General features: G+C 40.1%; 1 protein-coding gene across 15 annotated transcripts in view; it reads right to left on the bottom strand.

The window, feature by feature from the left end:
• Positions 1-20,003, bottom strand: part of dst (dystonin) — a 622,282-nt gene that overhangs the window by 85,471 nt on the left and 516,808 nt on the right. For all 15 annotated transcript variants that reach the window (XM_072558451.1, XM_072558477.1, XM_072558489.1 and 12 more), the window contains 4 exons: positions 9,437-9,640; positions 5,088-5,319; positions 4,246-4,472; positions 2,789-2,911 (listed from right to left, as the gene is read on the bottom strand). In XM_072558451.1, coding sequence (XP_072414552.1) covers positions 2,789-2,911; positions 4,246-4,472; positions 5,088-5,319; positions 9,437-9,640 — 786 coding nt within the window. The remainder of the gene's footprint in view (positions 1-2,788; positions 2,912-4,245; positions 4,473-5,087; positions 5,320-9,436; positions 9,641-20,003) is intronic.

Here is a 20,003-nt window from a genome sequence, read left to right as displayed (position 1 = left end):
ATTATACTGACCTCATGTTGAGATAACCTGATTCAGCTCAACCCAAAGATTGTGTTTGGAAATCTACTTGGTTACATGACCTAATGGTATAGTTATGCATTAAGTAACCGGTGGACCTAATCAGCTTGGGGGCTTTTTTTAGATCAATGTTTCGTCTGTGGCCAAGTCGGTAACACTTTTGCATGTAAGTCAGGAAGTTGCATCTTCAAGAACAACTTCAGAGACTTCAACACATAATCCAGGCTGACACTGCAGTCCAGTCGTGAGGGAGTGCTGCAAAGCTGATAGGACGTCTCTCATTGTGACATTAAAATGAGGTCCCCTCGGGGGATTTGGCAGGTGGTAATTATAAAGAGACAGGGCGTATGGTCTGTGTCCTGGCCAATATTTATCTTCTATCTGGTCACCAGAACATTATTATCTCTGGAGACTTGCTATGCACAAATTGGCTTGTCATGTTTCCTCCATTCCAATAGGGACTGTTCTTCCAAACTACCTCATTTGTTGTAAAGCACTTTTGCTGGTCATGACAAATGATCTACAAAATGAAATAAAACCTCACAAATGTGTCATCAGTAATAGGTAAGCACTCCCACTCCCACCTGGCTAAACAAAAGGAAATTCAGCACCTCAGACTATTTCCAGAAGAAAGCCAGAATCAAAAAACAGCCTGCCCTCTACAACAGGTTCATCATGGCCAATATCTTATTGGGAATAACAGGGAATCAAGAGTCTGGTAGAATGAGGAAAGAAAACAAATTAATATGTTGCTGTTGCTGCTTGGCAGGAGATTGGTGGTTGTTGTTGTATGCCACATTTGTCTGTTGTGCATCATCCTCATTAGAAGTAAAATAAGTTAGGACTGGATAAATTACTGGGATTTAGTGGTGACAAGCTCCCTGGACCTGATAAGCTGCTTCCTAAGTTTTTAAAGGAAAAAGCTGCAGAAATTGTAGATGTATTGACTTTGATCTTCCATAAATACTTATATTCTAGATCTGGTACAAAGGATTGGAATGCAGCAATCACAATCCTGCTGTTTAAGATAGAAGGAAGAAAAAAAACAAGGAACTACAGGAAAATTTGTCTAATATCAAACAGCAGGAGGCAAAATGCTAAAACTGATTATGAGGGATTTGGTAACAGGGAACCTGAAATTCAGAATGGTCAAATATTCCACAAACAGACCGAACACATGACTGCAAATGAATGTTGGGACTATGCAGGGGTCCTGATGTCCAGACTGATGTGGGAATTGACTGGGATGTTTAAACTTCTAAGGAGTTGATATCTTGCTGTCAACACTCCACAAGTGTCTCAGATTCTGAACTAGAGTCAGAAGCTTGAGATAGTTCTAAAGTATGTACCTGAATGGTCACCCAGGTTAGACAGATGGAAAAAAAGTGTAACGTGTTGCTAACTCTGCAATTGATTCACCCATCCTCAAAATACAATCAGACTACATCTTGCCCAGAACCAACTACCCCTTCACACCTGACTCAAGTACCCACTCATCTACTTATACTCCTCCTCGTTCACCCTACTTACCCACTAGCATTAATATTGGTTCTTTAAACTTAAAAGTTGGCAACTAGTCTTGCAAAAAGGGCTCTCCTCACTTCACCACATTTCCTGGCTTGAGGGGATTGTCCTATGAGGAGAGATGGAGTAGACGAGCCCTATATTTCTGGAGTTTAGAAAAGCAGGGATAATCTAACTGAAGCATAAAATTCAACAGAAGCTCAGCAAAGTCTGGGAATTCCAGAACACAAGGTCATCATCATCTCAGAATAAAGATTAGGCACTTTGATCAGGGATAAGGGGAAATGTCTCCACTAAAAAGTTGTGAATGTTTGGACTTCTCAGACAGCTGTGGATGCTCAGTCATTGTGTATATTCAAGGAGGTTCACAGATTTTTATTTTGTGCACTAAAATGAAGGGATAAAGGCTAGAATAGTAAAGTCTGGTCGCCTCACTTTAGGAAAGATGTGGAAGCTTTGGAGAGGGTGCAGAGAAGATTTACCAGGATGTTGCCTGGAATGGAGAGTAGGTCGTACAAGGATAGGTTGAGAGTTCTCGGCCTTTTCTCGTTGGAACGGCGAAGGATGAGGGGTGACTTGATAGAGGTTTATAAGATGATCAGAGGAATAGATAGAGTAGACAGTCAGAAACTTTTTCCCCGGGTACAACAGAGTGTTACAAGGGGACATAAATTTAAGGTGAAGGGTGGAAGGTATAGGGGAGATGTCAGGGGTGGGTTCTTTACCCAGAGAGTGGTGGGGGCATGGAATGCGCTGCCCGTGGGAGTGGCAGAGTCAGATTCATTGGCGACCTTTAAGCGGCATTTGGATAGGTACATGGATGGGTGCTTAATCTAGGATAGAAGTTCGGCACAACATCGTGGGCCGAAGGGCCTGTTCTGTGCTGTATTGTTCTATGTTCTATGTTCTAACCATAATCTTGTTGAGTTGTGGAGCAGGCTTTATTGGCCAAATGGTCTGTTCCTGCCCCAATTTCAAATGGGAAGTTCTAATTTCTAACGGCTGTCAATTCCAAGTTGAGTGATGCTTTCACTCATCATTATTAAAAGAAGTGGCTGCTCAATATTTCTCCATGTGAATGAACACAATCTCAACAGACCAATTAACTTGCTGACAATGAGCCTTCACTCATCACATAGAATGTGAAGTTGCCCTTCACAATGCATCACAAAACATCGTAAGCATCCTCTTTCTGAGCTGGCTGGTTTCAATAGAAAATGGTTCTCCCAGACACACGCATGCACACCTCGTCTATATTTTTCTTCACCACGGGTTTATCGGGCTCTCCACAGGCTGCAGTCAACTCGGCTCCAAGATTCTGAACTATCTCCAGTTCCTCCTGTAGCCCATCAACTTCTTCTTTGATGGTCTAGAAAAGAAAAATTAAATCAAATAAAATGTAAGAATCTACAGAAATGAGAACAATCTTACAAAGTAAGCAGTGCTCCCTCTAAATTTAAAATTACTCTTCCCAAGATGGTCTACATTCTCAAAAACTTTTCTCCTACACTTCAAGAGAAACATTTTTCCAATTCCCTCTTAGATTATGGTTCCACAGCTGTCAGTAGCCTTGAGATCCCCTGCCCAGGTGTCAATACACATATATACAGAAATGGATTAGTTGTGGAACATAACTATTCATTAATGTGTCCTTGCAGAGTCCTTTCTCTCAAGTGTCGGGTATCTTCACACGATTAAAAATCAATTTAAATTTTACAGGCTTTGTGTGATTCCAGGGGAATTTGAATGCACATTAAGATTATGATAATTGAGAAAGAAACAGAATTCTAACATTGCCCAACAGGGGAGTAAATCCTATCAATTCAATAATGTGAATCAATCAGGTTGTCAGGCAGACTTTGGACTTGGTTGGAAAAACAGACGAGTGTTACAGCAAGTGGGAGTTATCACTCCCAATGACAACTCTTGCAACCTTCTCTCTTCCAGATCTACCATCGCCATTTTTAGCACATAGAGAGCTACAGTCCAAGAATAAAATAATATTTCACCCCACTACCTTCAATCCCAAGTTTCGATTTCTTCAGATCAATGCACAAAGGCATACCTTTGACAATCAACTGCCGAAGTATGCCACAGTATGATTTGTTTTAATTTAACTATAACTACAGCAAGAGGCATCTAACTTAGCTTGATCAGGGATTGAACTCGTACTACTGGCATTAATATGATCCACATACTCACTGTCTAGCCAACTGAACTAATTGGTTCCCCCATTATGAAATCACATATTAGAACACAGACTTGTACATCAGGGGAACAGGCCCTTCAGCCCGTATTTTAAAATATTATAAAAATATAAAACAATTCCCTCAAGAAAGAATGGTATACACATTTACAGCTTACATAGTCACTTTAGGGTGTAGGTTTGCTCACTGAGCTGTAGGTTTGATATCCAGACGCTTCATTACCTGGCTAGGTAACATCATCAGTGGCGACCTCCAAGTGAAGCGAAGCTGTTGTCTCCTGCTTTCTATTTATATGTTACCTAGCCAGGTAATGAAACGTCTGGATATCAAACCTACAGCTCAGTGAGCAAAGCTACACCCTAAACCTCAACCTGAGCTACAAACCTTCACAAACCTTGCAATTACATAGTCACTATTTACGCATAGAACACCTAGGATATTTTCCCAATGGATGGTGCAAGAATCTACCGGAACAAAGGCCAGCAGGTTTCCTAACCTCCAGAGCCTCTTGCTGTTCTTTAACAACTGATGGGTCTATCCCGGGTTCCTCCAGTTCTCGGATTAAGTCCTGGGTGTCTTTAATGGTGACAATCAGAGCAGAATGATCGCACCAGAATTTTTCAGCCAGGTCCATCACATCGAGCAGCTTTGCTTCCCGTTCCTCTGCCCGTGCTTTGATGTCAGCCCAGTAGAAAACCATCTTGTCCAACTGGTCTTGAACAGCTGAAAGTACAAAAGTCTCATCAGAAAGAAGTTGCCCATTAGGCTTATGGGTGAGAAAGCATGGTTGAATGGTCATGTCATTGGATGGGTTGTTCAAAAGTGTGCACTAATAATTTACAAAATCCAATCGACAGAACCGCTATCGGTAAATTTAAATTAATTTTTAATAAACCTGTAAGTATATACGTCATCAATAAACATGACCATGTTGTGAAAATCTGACTAGTTCACACAATGCCCTTGAGGCAGGAAGCAGGCTTTTCTTCCCCAGCCTGGCCTGCATGTGGCTGCAGTCGCTCTCCAGTGTTAACTGTCCTCTGAAATAGTCTCGCAGATCCCTCAGCTTTATTAAATATTGGGAGACAGACAATAACTGCTGACCCAGCTAGGGTTTCCCAGAACCTCGGAATTACTTAAAAACGCTGGTTAGAAATGCTGGAGTTTTAATAATGGACAGTGTTCTGTTGGACTTTGATTTGAGATTTCCATTTTAAAATGGATTTAGTAATAAACTGATATGCATAATTAGTCATCATATCTTACTAGCCAGTATTTAATACATCCATTCAATGAATTATAAACAGACAAAAATCAAAGCAGTGATATCAAAACTACCTTTTGCACAGAAATCTTTGTCAGCTCCTTCAGAACGTCCAATCAGATCATCGCCTCGCTGCTTAAGGGTTTCAAATGCTGGTTGCAACTTCTCGAGTTCCATGGTCACATTCTTGTTTTCGCTGATCTGCTCTCGGATTTTCTCCACCTCAGCAGAGATGGAAGGTGGTTGTTGCAATCTGACGGCAATGCGCTCCAGGGCTTCGAGCATGGGGCTAATCTTGTCATGGAACTACAAGAGGGTGGGAAGATTAGGGTCATTAATAGCACTCATCAGAGTATAGAGCCTGGAGTACAAAGAGATGTGTGGCCACATGCAGTCTCTCCTCACCAACGTCTTAACGATAAAGGTACATTCTCTTCAACATGTCTTGTCTTAACTTTTGCAATGTCTTTTATCAACTTCTAAAGCTCCATACGTGGAGAACCCACTGCATTCCCTTTCTCTGTTTGCCAGATAATTTTATGAAAGCACAATAACCTTCAATAAGCTTATGCTGACTGGGTCTGGATTAACCCTAATCTTCTGAAGAAATTATTAAATCTATCCCTATCATAGACTCTTGTGCCCACCATTTTCCTAGGTTCCTTGGCCTAAGAATGAACTAGGGCACTTAGGAGCCAGGAACTTGGAGACTGTACTCCGGAATAGTGCCGGCCTCAATTATTAAGGGGTTTAAGGACATTTCAATGGATCCCATTCTGGACACTGTAGCTACCTAATGACCATGATATTTGCTTATTTGTAGCAGCTGAGGAAGTGCTCCATGTTACTCAGTGGCAATCCACATTACTTTAATATCATACCCAAGTGGACATCCCACAGAGTACAGAGAAGGATACAGCACAGAAGGAGGCTATTCATCACCTCATGTTTGTGCTGGCTCTGGGACAGAGCTATCCCATCAGTACTAGCTCTATGCTCTTTTTCAAATAGCCTTGCAGTTTTTCTCTCCAAATTAGTAGCTATTGGCACAGATTCCCTGGTTAACATGTGAGCCCTGGGACTGAGTGGTAGCTCCTACTGAATTTTCAGAGGTTGGCACAACCAACCCAATATAGCTTTCTGCCAATTAACACCCAATGTACCTTTTCAGCAAAGGATTAGTGAGAAGCAAGCTTGTGAAAGTAAATTCAACATATCCAGTTACTTTAGGGGGTTACATTGGAAAAAATGCACCATAATAAATTACGAGTCAGAGAAGTAGCTGTAAACGTGTGAGGGAAACAGACGGATGGGGCAGGGGGAAAAGAGGGACAGACAAGGGCAAAGGTGAAGACAGACAGATGGGGTTGGGGAGGATGAGAAGAGAGACAGACTGGGTAAGGGCAGAGGAAGAGAAACAGACAGGATTGGGGGGGGGGGGGGGGGGGGGGGTTTGGGGGGAGAGAGACAGAGTCAGCTGGGGTGAGAAACCGGGAAATAGAGACAAATAGGGCGAGGGGAGGACAGAGACAGAAGGGTTGGTGCAGGAGTTGGGGGGCGGGGGGGAAAAAGAGAGACAGACAGAAAAGAAGAAACACAGAGAATGACAGGAAGAGGAAAGGCAAAGAGAAAAAAACAAAAATCAGGAAAAGGCTGGGCTGGGGACATAAGTGGACAAACAAAGTGCAGGATTACAACCCAAGTTTCATCACTTGCATCATAAATGAAGAAAAGTTTATCAGTAACCTAAGAAACATTAGAACTAATGCCTTATGACTCACAACTAGGAAAAACAGAATTCCAAATTAAGAAAACCTTTGGTGTTCAGGCATTTAGCATAGCAAGTTCCAGAAACATCTCTCCTTAGGGAGAAATTAAGATAGCTGGAAAGTGTAGAAGCAATTCACACTGGGTATGAGTATGTAAGCTACAATGCACATGAGCATTTTCCACTGGTTATCCAATACTTTTCACCACAGTCAGACAGACAAGCAGCTTCAAATGTTAAACTTATCAGTTAGTAGATTAGAAGAAGGTAAGTCAGAAAGCTCTTTTTCAAACTGGCATTTTTAACGGATGCATAAATCATTTTGATGGCTAATGATCAATGTGAACAACTAATTACAATGTAATTATTTTTAAATAAAATAATTAAATAAATTACAAGTGACAATATTAAAACCAATAAAGGCACGGGAGGAAGCACACACACAATAACAAATGTTTAAGCTCACCTCCAAAACCTTGTTGATCATTTTACGCCACAACACAATGTTTGGGAAAGTTAAAAGTTTTATTGATGATATGGAAACAGAAAGGTGACAGTTGAAATGAGAGATAAAAAGAAAATAAAAGTTAATTTCAGAAATTTGTAGTTTAAAAAAATATGGAAGATAACCAAATGAAAAGTTATGAAAGGGTAAGAGGGTAAGTTGCTGGAGATGATTCTGAGTCAGGATTTACATGCATTTGGAGAAACAAGGACTGATTAGGGATAGTCTGCATGGTTTTGTGCATGGGAAATAGTGATTACAAACGTGATTGAGTTTTTTGAGGATGAGTTTTTTGAGGATGTAACCAAACAGATAGATGAAGGCAGAGTGGTAGACAATGTCTACAAGGGCTTTGGTAAAGCCTTTGACAAGGTTCCACATGGTAATCTAAAGTTAGATCACATGGGATTCAAGGTGATCTTGCCAACTGAATACAAAATTGGCTTGATGGTAGGAGACAGAGGGTGGTGGTGAAGGGTTGCTTTTCGGATTGGAGGCTTGTGACCAGTGGGGTTCCACAGGGATTGGAACTGAGCCCACTTTTGTTTGTCATTTATATGAACAATTTGGGTGAGAATTTAGGATGAATGGTTAGCAAGTTTGCAGATGACACCAAAATTGGGGCATAGTGGACAGTGAAGAAAGTTATCTAAAATTACAAAGCCATCTTCATCAATTGGGTGAATAGGCTGAGGAGTGGCAGATAGAGTTTAACTTGGATAGATCACAGAATCCCTACAGTGTGGAAACAGGCTGGACTTGAACCCAGGTCCCTGGTGCTGTGAGGCAGCAGTGCTAACCACTGAGCCACCATGCTGCCCACAGATAAATTCAAGGTATTGCATTTTGGTAAAACAATCAAGGGCAGGACTTATACAATTATGGGTATGGCCCAGGGTAGTGCTGTAGAACAAAGAGAGGGTGAAGATACATAATTCTCTGAAGTTTGCATTGCAGGTAGACAGGGTGGTTAAGAAGGGGTTGAGCATGCTTGCCTTCATTCCTCAGGTCACTGAGTATAGGAGTTGGGACATTATGTTGAGGATTGTGCAGGATGTTGGTCAGGTCTAATCTGAAGTAGTGTGTGCAGTTCTGTTTGCCCTGCTACAAGAAGAATATTATTAAATTGGAAAAGGTTCAAAATCAATTTACCAGAATGTTACTGGGAATGGACGGGTGTCCTTACAAACGTTTATAATATCACGACAGGCATAGATAAGTTGAGTAGCAATGGTCTAGTGGGCAGCACAGTGGATCAGCAGTTAGCACTGCTGTCCCACAGCACCAGGGAGGTGGGTTCAATTCCAGCCTCAGGTGACTGTCTGTGTGGAGTTTGCAAATTGTCCCTGTGTCTGCATGGGTTTCGTCTGGGTGCTCTGGTTTCCTCCCACAGTCCAAAGATGTGCAGGTAAGGTGAACTGGCCATGCTAAATTGCCCGCAGTGTCCATGGATGTGCAGATTAGGTGCATTAGTCCGGAGAAATGTAAAGCAATAGGATAGGGAAATGGGTCTAGGTGGGATACTCTTCGGAGGGTCAGTGTGAACTTGTTGGGCCAAATGGCCTGTTTCCACACTGTAGGGATTCTATGATTCTATTCCCAAGGGGCGTGGTTGGAGTTGGGGTTCAAAACCAGGGGGCATATTTTTCAGGTGAGAGAAAAACTTGGAAAGAACATGCGGGGCAACATTTTACACAGAGTGGTTCATGTGTAGAATAATATACCAGAGGAAATGGTGGATGCAGGTTAAATTACAACATTTAAAAGACGTTTGGATAAGTACATGAATAGGAAAGGTTTGGAGAGGTATGGCCCAAACGCAGGCAAATGGGACGAGTTTAATTTGGGAATGTGGTCGGCATGGGCTAGTTGGACCGAAGGGTCTGTTTCTATGCTCTATGACTCTTTGTCTCTCTGAATGACATTAACTACTTAAAACACACTGGGCAAGAGGATCATAGGTAACAGAACAGATTGCATCAACACTTGCTGTGGATTTCATGTCATGTGATATCACAAACTCCTTTTCGAACAGTTTGATTTTATAGATATCAATTTAAGTTCTACCACTTTCCATTTTAGTTTAACAGAAAGCTGTCATATGGAAAATAGCAGCAACAGGGTCAGTTTAATGGTTATGCAGTTCATACCTGAGTGGATTGAGAAATGGCTTCGTCCAGTGAGGTGGCTCTTCGTTTAACGTCCTCTTTGATCTTACTGTAAAGTGCATCAGCTGCTGTGTACTTCTGCTGAATGCCCAAACCTTCCCGAGGGCTTAACTCCAGTAATTGAGGTCCAGTTTTATTCATCTTATCTATGTGAGGCTTGTGTTCTGCTATCAGCTCCCGCAGTTGCTGAAATAGAATAAAGCATCTGTCTATATTTAAAACAAGCGTATTCCCATTAAAGTTGCCTTATCCTGTTAGGAGTACTTGTCACAATTTCAAATACGTAGTGAGTGGATAACAGTACCTTTCCATGTACAGATGCAAGAATATACTGGACTTTAATATTTACAATGACAGAATAACATGTCATATAAGACAAGAGATCTGTTTTGTTGGGAAATTGGAAGCACAGTGGAAGTATTTTGCACATATTATGTTTCCAAAGTTTGGTTATGTCCTTTACATCTACATTATCTGCACCAAACTAATTAAGGTATAGTGCAAAACCAGGCAAAAATGAGGATTGCAGATGCTGGAGATCAGAGTCAAGGTTAGAGTGGTGCTGGAAAAGCACAGCAGGTCAGGCAGCATCTGAGGAGCAGGAAATGTCAATTTTCCTGCTCCTTGGATGCTGCCTGACCTGCTGTGCTTTTCCAGCACCACTCTAACAGTGCATAACCAGGCCGTTCAGCCTAACTGGACTCTGTGCTCCACATAAGCTCCTCCCTATTCTCTTCAAGATACCCGGTCAACACATCCTTCTCTTTTCTCCTTCACATGCTTATCCAAACATCCCCTTTAACATATCCAAGGTGCACCAATTTCTTGTAGGAGTGAGTTCCACATTTTACAGCACTCGTGGGTAAACAAGCTGCTTTTGAATTTCCTACTGGATCTATTCTTGATTATCATATATTAATGAACACATATTCCAGTCTCCCTCACAACTGGAAGTATCTTAAAACCATAAGGATACGCAAAATAGGAGCAGCAGTAGACCATAAGCCTCCTTCAGACTATGATTTGGAGATGCTGGTGTTGGACTGGGGTGTACAAAGTTAAAAATCACACAACACCAGGTTATAGCCCAACAGGTTTAATTGGAGGTACACTAGCTTTCGAAGCACTGCTCCTTCATCAAGTGGTTGTCGAGGGCACAATTGTAAGGCTATAAATTCTGTGCCTTTATTTATAGCCGTAGCTGTATCTCAATTTAAATTGCACTTTGCCACAGATCCACATCTCCTACGATTTTTCTGAGTCCGAAAATCCCTACTTAATAAGGGAGTATCCACATCCCTTTGAGATACGGAATTCCAAAAACTGATAACACTCTGAGTGAAGGTACTGTTCCTCATCTCAGTCCTAAGTGACAGATCTCCTATCTGGAGTCCATGTCTATGATCTATACTAACAAGTTTTGAGAAGATTTGTAGCTCAGATTGATGATGAGTATGTACGTTAGCTCACTGAGCTTGATCTATCCTCTCCAACTAGAGGAAACAGAATCACTGTGTCGATTAAGCACTAACCTCACCGCTTATCCGTCATGGGGGTAAATCTCATCTTCACCAGTGATGTGATGATAGCGTGCAGTGAATTGGCAATCAATTTTTTAATGGTGTTCAATCACTTTTTTTCACTGAAGTTCACAATATGGTAGTTGAAACTGTTTTTGTAGACCACATCCTTGTTTGGATTTAAAAGTGCTGCCTAAATTTTTCAAGTTAGTGGAAAATAAAAATGCATGGAAAATCAGTGTTTTCCTAATGATTGTTTCATTCTCTGCATACTTCAAAGAGATCAATCTTGTTCCTCTGAAGACCAAAGAGTGTAACTCCATTCCACCCAATCTCTTGATATCTACCCTATCATAGGTAACCCTTAATCTTCTCCTAACAAGCAAAATAAAACAAGCTTTTCTGATGATTATAATCACTCAGTTCTAACACCATTACTGTGAATTTGATGTGTACCTAACTATGAAGTTCAATGTGGACGATTCTTCCATATCTAGATACCCCATCTCTGATTAAATAATGGGGATCACTTAACAATGTAAAAATATTTCTATCAAAATTGAAAAAGAAATATTGCTCAGTTTACAAGAAGCTTGCTGTAAACTCAAGTTCTAATTAACCTACTTTCTACACGAATGTTTAACAATTGATTGCCTGGACCAATAATAGACACTTAACTACTGTCAAACAAAAAACTTGAAAACTGCACAGATTAAGTAACCTCAAAAAAATCTCAAATCTTCACTTCCAACATGTTAATGACCACAAAACATTGCTTTCTTACAGTACATTTCATGACCAACAGATGTCCATAAGCATTTTATAGTGTATGATCTACCTCTTAAGTGTTGTCGTGTGGGAGCATCACCCAATCTGCATTCACAAAAGTTCCACAATAACAAGGTGATATTAACCAGATAATCTTGATTTTGGTGACTTTGAAGGAATACATATTGTGCAGGACACCAGAGTGAGCTCCCTAGATTTTTAAAAAATATTATAGGGTCATTTACATCCATCTAAGAAGGCAATGTACAGAACTCTGTTAACAATCCCAAATAAGTATTAGATTTAGATTTGTGCTTAAGCCCTTGAATGGGATGTGAACCACCAACCTTGTGACCCTAAAGGCAAGTGTGCTCCCAACTGCACAACAGCTGACTCCAACCAGCAGATAAATGATTTTAATTTCACATCTGTGTGTCAGTTTCAATTACAGCATGATGGAAAAATTAATTGAAAATCAAGTTTAATAAGAGAAGCAGCAGGAAAACAGTGAAAGGAACATAGGGCAATGGCACAGGTTGCTTTTCCAACAAGCTGCTGTAGGCATGTCTTCTTAGACTCTCTAATTCGTTAGCAGCAAGAGTTATGAAAAACAGCTGATTTCTTGAACTTGCGTTGAAATTAGAAAGGGATGTGTTCAGTCTGGGAGCTGACCAACAAATTGGGAAACAAAAAAAGAAAGATATGAGGAATGGGAAAAGGACAAGTGACCTGAAGTGAGGTCTTCGGTTTTGTGTGCCACTACAACCACTAATTCTAATTTCCACAACATGGTAGATAGCTTTTTTTTCAATGCATGCGCATAAAATTGGAACACAAACTCTTCTGTAAAAACATGATGCCACAATTCCAAAAGTCAAATCATAAAAGCAGTATTTAGAAAAAGGAATTTGGCACATCATTATTATTCAATTTGTGCATTCAAGCATTTTGATGATCAAACTAATTCCACAAATGCGACTTTGATGACCTCTGAACTCACTGGTGTAAATGTTCTAGGGAGCCAATGAAAACAATCATAGCCTGGCAGTGGTCCAGTTTATGAGCCACTTTAAATTTAAAAAAAGGAATTAAAATAAACAAGCCCTTTGAAGATGACATCATGGGTGAAGGTTCTACTTTTGGTCTAAAATCTGAAATAGTCTGTAACTCGCACTGAAAGAAGAGTTATCTAATTAAGCTGAATAGGAGAAAAGTAGTATTTGTGAAGAAAAGAAAATGTATTCATTGATACACAAATCATTCACCTGCTTCAGAAGATATGACGGTCCCTAAACTGATTCTTCCAAGAAAATGTACATTATCAACTTATATCAACTTGGTTAATTTGTTCCATGAGGAACAGTGGCATTAGAACATGTGTATAATACACCATGGTTTCAGCAAGAGGGTGTGTGCAATACATTCACTTGAGGACCACACAAGCAGTTGGAGCTTTTGCAATCTGTTTTTGGGGGCTTCTCCAAATTATTTTTCTCATGTTCAAGTAACCCAGGTCCCAAAGGCAAACCACCACCTTCCATGAACTGGTGAGGCACTGCGCCAAAGGAAAAGAGTTAAATACAGAAAGCTGTCACCTTTGTTTCTTTGGATTTAAATTTGTTTTATGTGCAGATATGAGAGTCAGAAAAAAGACACTTCTTCAAAAGCAAGTAACCACTTGTTTTCCATCACTTACACTTATTCATAATGGTATAAAAATATTAGCCACAGACTGCCATTTGCACATCCCAGTCAAAACCATAACAAACTAAAATGTCCATTCATATACCAACTGAAAGGTGAACTACTTTCTTGTTTTTGAGAAGCATTTTACTGAAACAATAAACAGTAAGCTTCAAAGACACCATGGGCTGGAGGGATGAGAACAACTGTTGTCTTCACTCCAACTATCTTAATTTGTCAATATTTAATAGTAATGTACATCAATTGTGGCTGGCAGCTGATTGAGCTCAGTGAATGTTAACAATGCAATAGGGAAATCAACACATGCCAGGTCTGGATTCTTTCTGATGTACCAAAGATCAGCAGATCTGCAGCCAATTTTGCAGCAGGCATTTGTCAAGGTCATTGGACAACAGGATCATTTTTAGTAAATTTGCTTTGAAGCTAAGAAGGGCAGTTTATAAAACAGAGTCATAGACTGAAATCAAAAATACCTCCTCTAAATTAAACTCTGGTGAATCCTTGACATCATCCTTTTACATAGATGTCAAGGCATGAGACAGAGTGAAGAGGAAATCTGAAATGGGGCTAGGGATGCAGAAATTTCACACACTGGTGATGCAGCAATTATTGTCCTGAGAGAAAAGGTTAAGGGATGATTTAACAAATGCATTCAAAATTGAGGGGATCTGATGGCATGAATTGGGATAAACTGTTGCCATTAGCGGGAGGTTCAATGAATAGTGGCCAAATTTATTGAGACTGGCAAAAGAACCTCGGTGAGAGTTTGGGATGAGGAGAGCTATTTTAACACAGAATGGTTAATATCCAGAGTGCACTGCCTGAAAAGAAGATCACTTGTTATTTTCAAAAAAAGAAAGTGGACAAATCCTTGAAAAAGGGGGAAACAAAAATTGCCTGGCATTGGGAGGAAAGTGGGATAGTTGGGGTGACTAGATAGCTCTTTCAAAGTGCTGGTAAAAGCATGCTTGCATGAATTGCCTTCTTCTGTGCTATATGGCCATTGGTAAATTTTTCACAGCTTTTGATGGATTCCAGATAGAAAGATCTCTTGACAGTTGTGGAAAGTAGTTCACTGCTCGTCACAGAGGCTGCAAATTTTACAGCAATGAAGAAAGGGATTTACTTTAAAACAAGGACAATTAAGACAAGAGTTGGGAAAGGATAAAGAGCAAATGAGTCAGCTTTTTCTTCGAGCTTTAGAAGTACATTTAATGGTAACTGGAGTTTCTGCTGGAGCTCTCACACACTTTTCCACAGCCCTCTTTACAAAATGTAAGATTTTAAAAGGCACTGTCGCCGTTGTCAATTTTAATGTCTGCCTATCCAGCTCTGAACACTATCATCAAGTTGTGATGAACGGCACATGTAACATGACAATTCAAATGGTTCCTTCACCCTAACTATCTGCAGCTTTAGGAAACAAACATCGTCATATCGATCAGAACACATCAGCAGAAATTACACAAAGTGCTCAGCAACTGTAGTGAACTCCACACAAAAAGAACAAGTTCTCTGACTCTCAAACATTCTGAAGAAACTTGGATTTCACTGGAGATGAGGAAAGAATATTTGCCAATATGGAAAATAAATGTTATCACCTAAAAAGGCAAAGCCCCTGAACAGCTTGGAAGCCACAAGATGGGGCAATGAAAAGTGTGCTTATTTTGTTTTTGGAAAATAGCTCATTTTGTTAAATATAATGCCAACACCTGTTGCATGAGCCAGACTAATGTCAGTCCAAGCTCATGCAGGGACAGGCAATGTAAATTAATTGAAGGTTCTAACAGGCCATACTCATATTAGATTATTAGTAACATGTCCTCCTTCAGAAAGAGGAACAACACATAACGATTTGACACATATAGAGTTCATTGATTTGGAAGTAGTAGCGGGATGTTTAGAAAATCATATTTCAATTGGGCAAAGTCATCACCATTTTGTGAAATCATGATTGACAAACTTATTAGAGTTAGTTAAGGATGTAACAAACAAGGTGAATGAAGAGGAGCTTAACTGTATACTGTATTTGGATTTCCAAAAAGAAACCAATAAGGCATCATGTATAGATAACTCATGGTGTTTGGGACAATATGAATAGAGGATCGGCAGACTAACAGGAGGCAGAAAGTCCGGATAAATGGGGAATTTTCAGATTGGCAAACTCTAATGAGTGCAATGTCACAAGGACTTCATCTATTTATAAACAGACATTAATTTGGGTGATGGGCCCAACTGTATTACAACTAAATGTGTTGGTACCAAAACAGACAGGAAAGTAAATTGTTAGAAAGTGAAAGTGACAAAAATCAACATAAAGTGAATGGATAAAAAAATGGCAGCTGCAGTATAATGTGGGAAAACATGAGATCTTCTACTTTGGTTGAAAGGATAGAAAAGCTGACTATTATGTAAATACAGACAGACTGCAGAATGTGCCATGACAAAGGTTCGTGCACAGGTACAGCACAGAATTAGGAAATCAAATGGAATGTTGGCCTTTATGGCAAGGGATGGAGTTTAAAAGTCAGGAAGTCTTGCTAGAACTGTATAGGGCATTGGTGAGATTATCCCTAGAGTATTGGGTAAAGACTTTGTCTCCTTATTTAATGAGGAATGTACTTACACTGGAAACTGAGAAGACTCACTATGATTCTTGAGATAAAGGGGTTATCTTCTGAGGAAAGGCTGATTAGGTACCAATACTCAGTGGCACAGTGGTTAACAGTGCTGCCTCTCAGCATTAAGGAGCCAGGTTTGATTCCAGCGTCAGGTATTTGTCTGTATGGAGTTTGCACACTCTCCCATGATTGTGTGGGTTTCTGCCCAATGCTCTGGTTTCCTCTCGCGGTCCAAAGATGTGCACATTAGGTCGATTCACATGTTGCATTGCCTTATAGTGTGCAGGATTACCCATGGTAAATGTGGGTCGGGGTGGGATGCTCCTCAGAAGGTCCATGTAGTCTTGATGGGCAGAATGACCTTTCTGCACTGTTGGGATTCTACAGTCCTCAGAATCGAAAGGAATAAGAGGTAATTTTATTGAAAAATGTGAAATGTTAAGGGCCGTGACAGGGTGAATGCTGAAAAGATATTTCCTATCATGGTGGAAGCTAGAACCATGTTTAAAACAAAGAAGAGACTCCAATTAAGAGAAAGGCTAGAAGAAATTTCAGGGTCACTGAGCTTTGGAATTCTCTTCCCCAAAAAGCAACACCTGGATCACTGAGTCAGACTGACTTTCGATTAAAAACAGGGCCAAGAGTTAGGGTTGAGGCTGGTGGAGTGAGCAGATGCAGGAAATTAATATTACAGTTACACTAAACATGATTTTATTGAATGGCAAAGCAGATTTGACAGGACATACTGACTGCTCCGGCTTCTCATGACCTTATGATGCAGTGGTAGTTTCCCTCTCTCTGAGCCAAGAGGCCATGGTTCAAATTACACCTCCTCCACAGGTGGTCATAACACCCCTGAATGAATGGATTAGAAAATTCTATTTGCTTCTATTTGCCAAAGTGTGGTGTCCTCTATTTGTATCAATCAGAGATGGGGTAGGGTAAAGGGTTGGTTACTGAAATCCATGCCTTGACCTTGCGACAGTGGTCATATTCATGTTCAACTCCACGTTCCCATATGCCTAACATCTCATGGCTGGATCCCTGAAGACCAGGCCACCAGAGATGATCATTAGGATCCAAAAATTGCAGGTCTCTACTGGCTGGTAGCTTAGAGAAGACTTCAGGAACGAGATATGTGATCCACCCGAGAAGCTGTGTCAGCTCATAGCCAGCCATTTGGAGTTCATTCTGATGAGCTTGAAGGAGTCATACCACTGCACCATAAGGTCATGAGAAATAGAAGCAGGAGCAGGCCATATGGAACTGTCAAACCTGCTTTGCCAATAAAATCATGTTTAGTGTAACTATGACCCTTAATTCCACTTTCCTGCCCATGCTCACGCCACTGCCCCCAACCCTTTTTAATCAAAAATCTTGAATCCCTTTTTAATCAAAAATCAGTCTGGCTCAATTATCCAGGTGTGACTTTCTGGGAAAGGGAATTCCAGATATCAGTGACTCTGAAATTTCTTCTAATCTCAATCCTAATAGGAGAATCTTACTTTTTAAAACTTTGACTTCTGGTCCTAGCTTCCTCTACAGTGGGACATATCCTTTCAGCATCCAATCTGTCAAGTCCAAACATGGCTCCCTCTTGTACCTAACGCTTTGAACACTCAATGGTTTTCATTTTGAGGGATCTCACCAATCAATGCCAAATTTAATAAAACTGATAAACTAGATCTTTTTCCCAGACTGGGGGCATGAGTCCAAAATTAGAGGGCATAGTTTTAAGGTGAGACAGGAAAAATTTAAAAGGGACTGATGAGAAACGTTTTCACATAGAGGATGGTGTGTGTGTGTGTGTTGAGCTGCTACGGGGAATGGTGGAGGCTGATTCAATGACAACATTTAAAAGTACCTGGATGGGAATATGAATAGGACTGGTTAACAGGGATATGGGCCAGATGCTGGCAAATGGAACTAGATTTATTTCAGATATCTGTTTGGTACGTATGAGTTGGACCAAAGGTCTGTTTCCTTGCTGTACATCTCTATGACTCTATGAGACATGCTGAACTGTGATAGTGCGGCTAGATTTAAGCTACTCTGACAGCTAGTTTAGCACATTTGCTAAAGTCAGACCTTATTTGTTTTGTAACCAATCCAACATGTAAGAATTGTTTTAAACATATCATAAACAAATCATGATCAAAACACTGAAAAGCTCCTGGAAATTTTGTGGCATTGACAAGTAGTGTTACAGAAGTGTACAATTAAACATCTGCGTGGTCAAATATTTCCTTTTAAGGGTGTTGAAACATCAGCAGTTATTGTCATTAAACAGTCAGCATTTCAAAAAAAGCGAAAATCCTTCATGCTGCTGATTACAAATGATAATTGCAGGTAATTTGTCATTCTGCATAACTTGTGATAATTCAGACACTTGGCGAGTAGCCAAATTGTTCAACTGGATTCCAAGAATATCAATCATTCATCTTGATCTCACTTCCTTAAATTCTATTATTATTTTCCCTAACTTGGTTTCTTCTGAATGTACAGCTTCATGGTGAGGATAGAAGGGGGAGTCATTTCACAGCCCAGCCTCCCACTCAGAATCATCACTGCAGTAATGAAGCTCTGGCATCAAGCCTCTCTAACCAGAACTTGGGAATTGGCTGAACTCATCCTTCCAATCAAGACTGCAACCTTTTCATAACTTAATTTAATGACTAGTCTTCACATGAGTTATGATAGGTGGTGTTCAAGGGCTTTTACATGTTGTAAGGACGACACATATTTTATTCGAAAATATAAACTGGAAAATAATAAAAGTTTGGACTGCTCGATTGCAGAGAATGAGCCAGTTTTTACAGAGATATATGTATATCTGATATGTATAACGGAAAATGGAACTGTGGGGTCATTTACGAGAATATAACTTTTCTGAAAGCTGAAACTTGATATCTTTGAGACTCGCTGGCACTCGTGTGGTTGAGGGGAAACAAAGTAACTGCCCAGCAACAGGGTTTTGATTGATTGTAAGTGATGGTTTGTCACTGAACTGAGTGGAGTGAGTTCAGTTAGGACACAAACCTCCAAAAAGCTTGAAAGCAAGCTGATCATTCCTTTTAACTGAAAACAAAACAACGCAACAATTTTGCAAAGAGTATTTTCTAAGTCAAGATCTAGGTCTGACTGACCAGTTACCAAATTGAGGGGGAGAGGGAGGGGCGAATGGCAGTCAACAACATGATATAATTGCAAAAGCCAAAAAGAATTCGAAGAAAGTCACCTCATTTCCACATTTTGTTTGAATTTGGATCCACACATTTTATGCTTTTTTTTGTATGTATTTCCCACTAACAATAATCCTAAAAAGACTGCATCATTTGTCTGTACATCCTACATGTAAATGAATGTGTGTGCGTTTCAAGTTAAAGGAGGCATAGCTTAAACTTGCATTAGTAATTAATAAATTGTTTATGCCACATTAGTTTATCCTTTATTGGTTAAGTTTATTGCATTTTGTTTTTATGGATTGATTAAATCTGGTTGAGTTTCTTCCATTTCACATAGGGGTCATGTTCTGGCATTAACTGTATTAGAGATTAAATTGGGCGTGTTAACACTTGTGATGGCTAATGGAATAGGGGCTTAATTTCAAGTTCACTATTTCCATAAGGGTTGTGATAATATATGATTTGGAGATGCCGGTGTTGGACTGGGGTGTACAAAGTTAAAAATCACACAACACCAGGTTATAGTCCAACAGGTTTATTGGAAGCACTAGCTTTCGGAGCGCCTTACCGAACAACTACCTGATGAAGGAGTGGCGCTCCGAAAGCTAGTGCTTCCAAATAAACCTGTTGGACTATAACCTGGTGTTGTATGATTTTTAAAATGAGAATAGAAATAGCTCTTGTTGGGGGTTAGAAGTATAATGACAGTCATACAGCCAAGTAAAGTCATTAGGTGCAATTGGGAATAACA

This window comes from Chiloscyllium punctatum, chromosome 3, assembly GCF_047496795.1.
Source record: "Chiloscyllium punctatum isolate Juve2018m chromosome 3, sChiPun1.3, whole genome shotgun sequence".
Classification (NCBI taxonomy): domain Eukaryota; kingdom Metazoa; phylum Chordata; class Chondrichthyes; order Orectolobiformes; family Hemiscylliidae; genus Chiloscyllium; species Chiloscyllium punctatum.
This window is presented reverse-complemented; position numbering and strand designations above follow the sequence as displayed.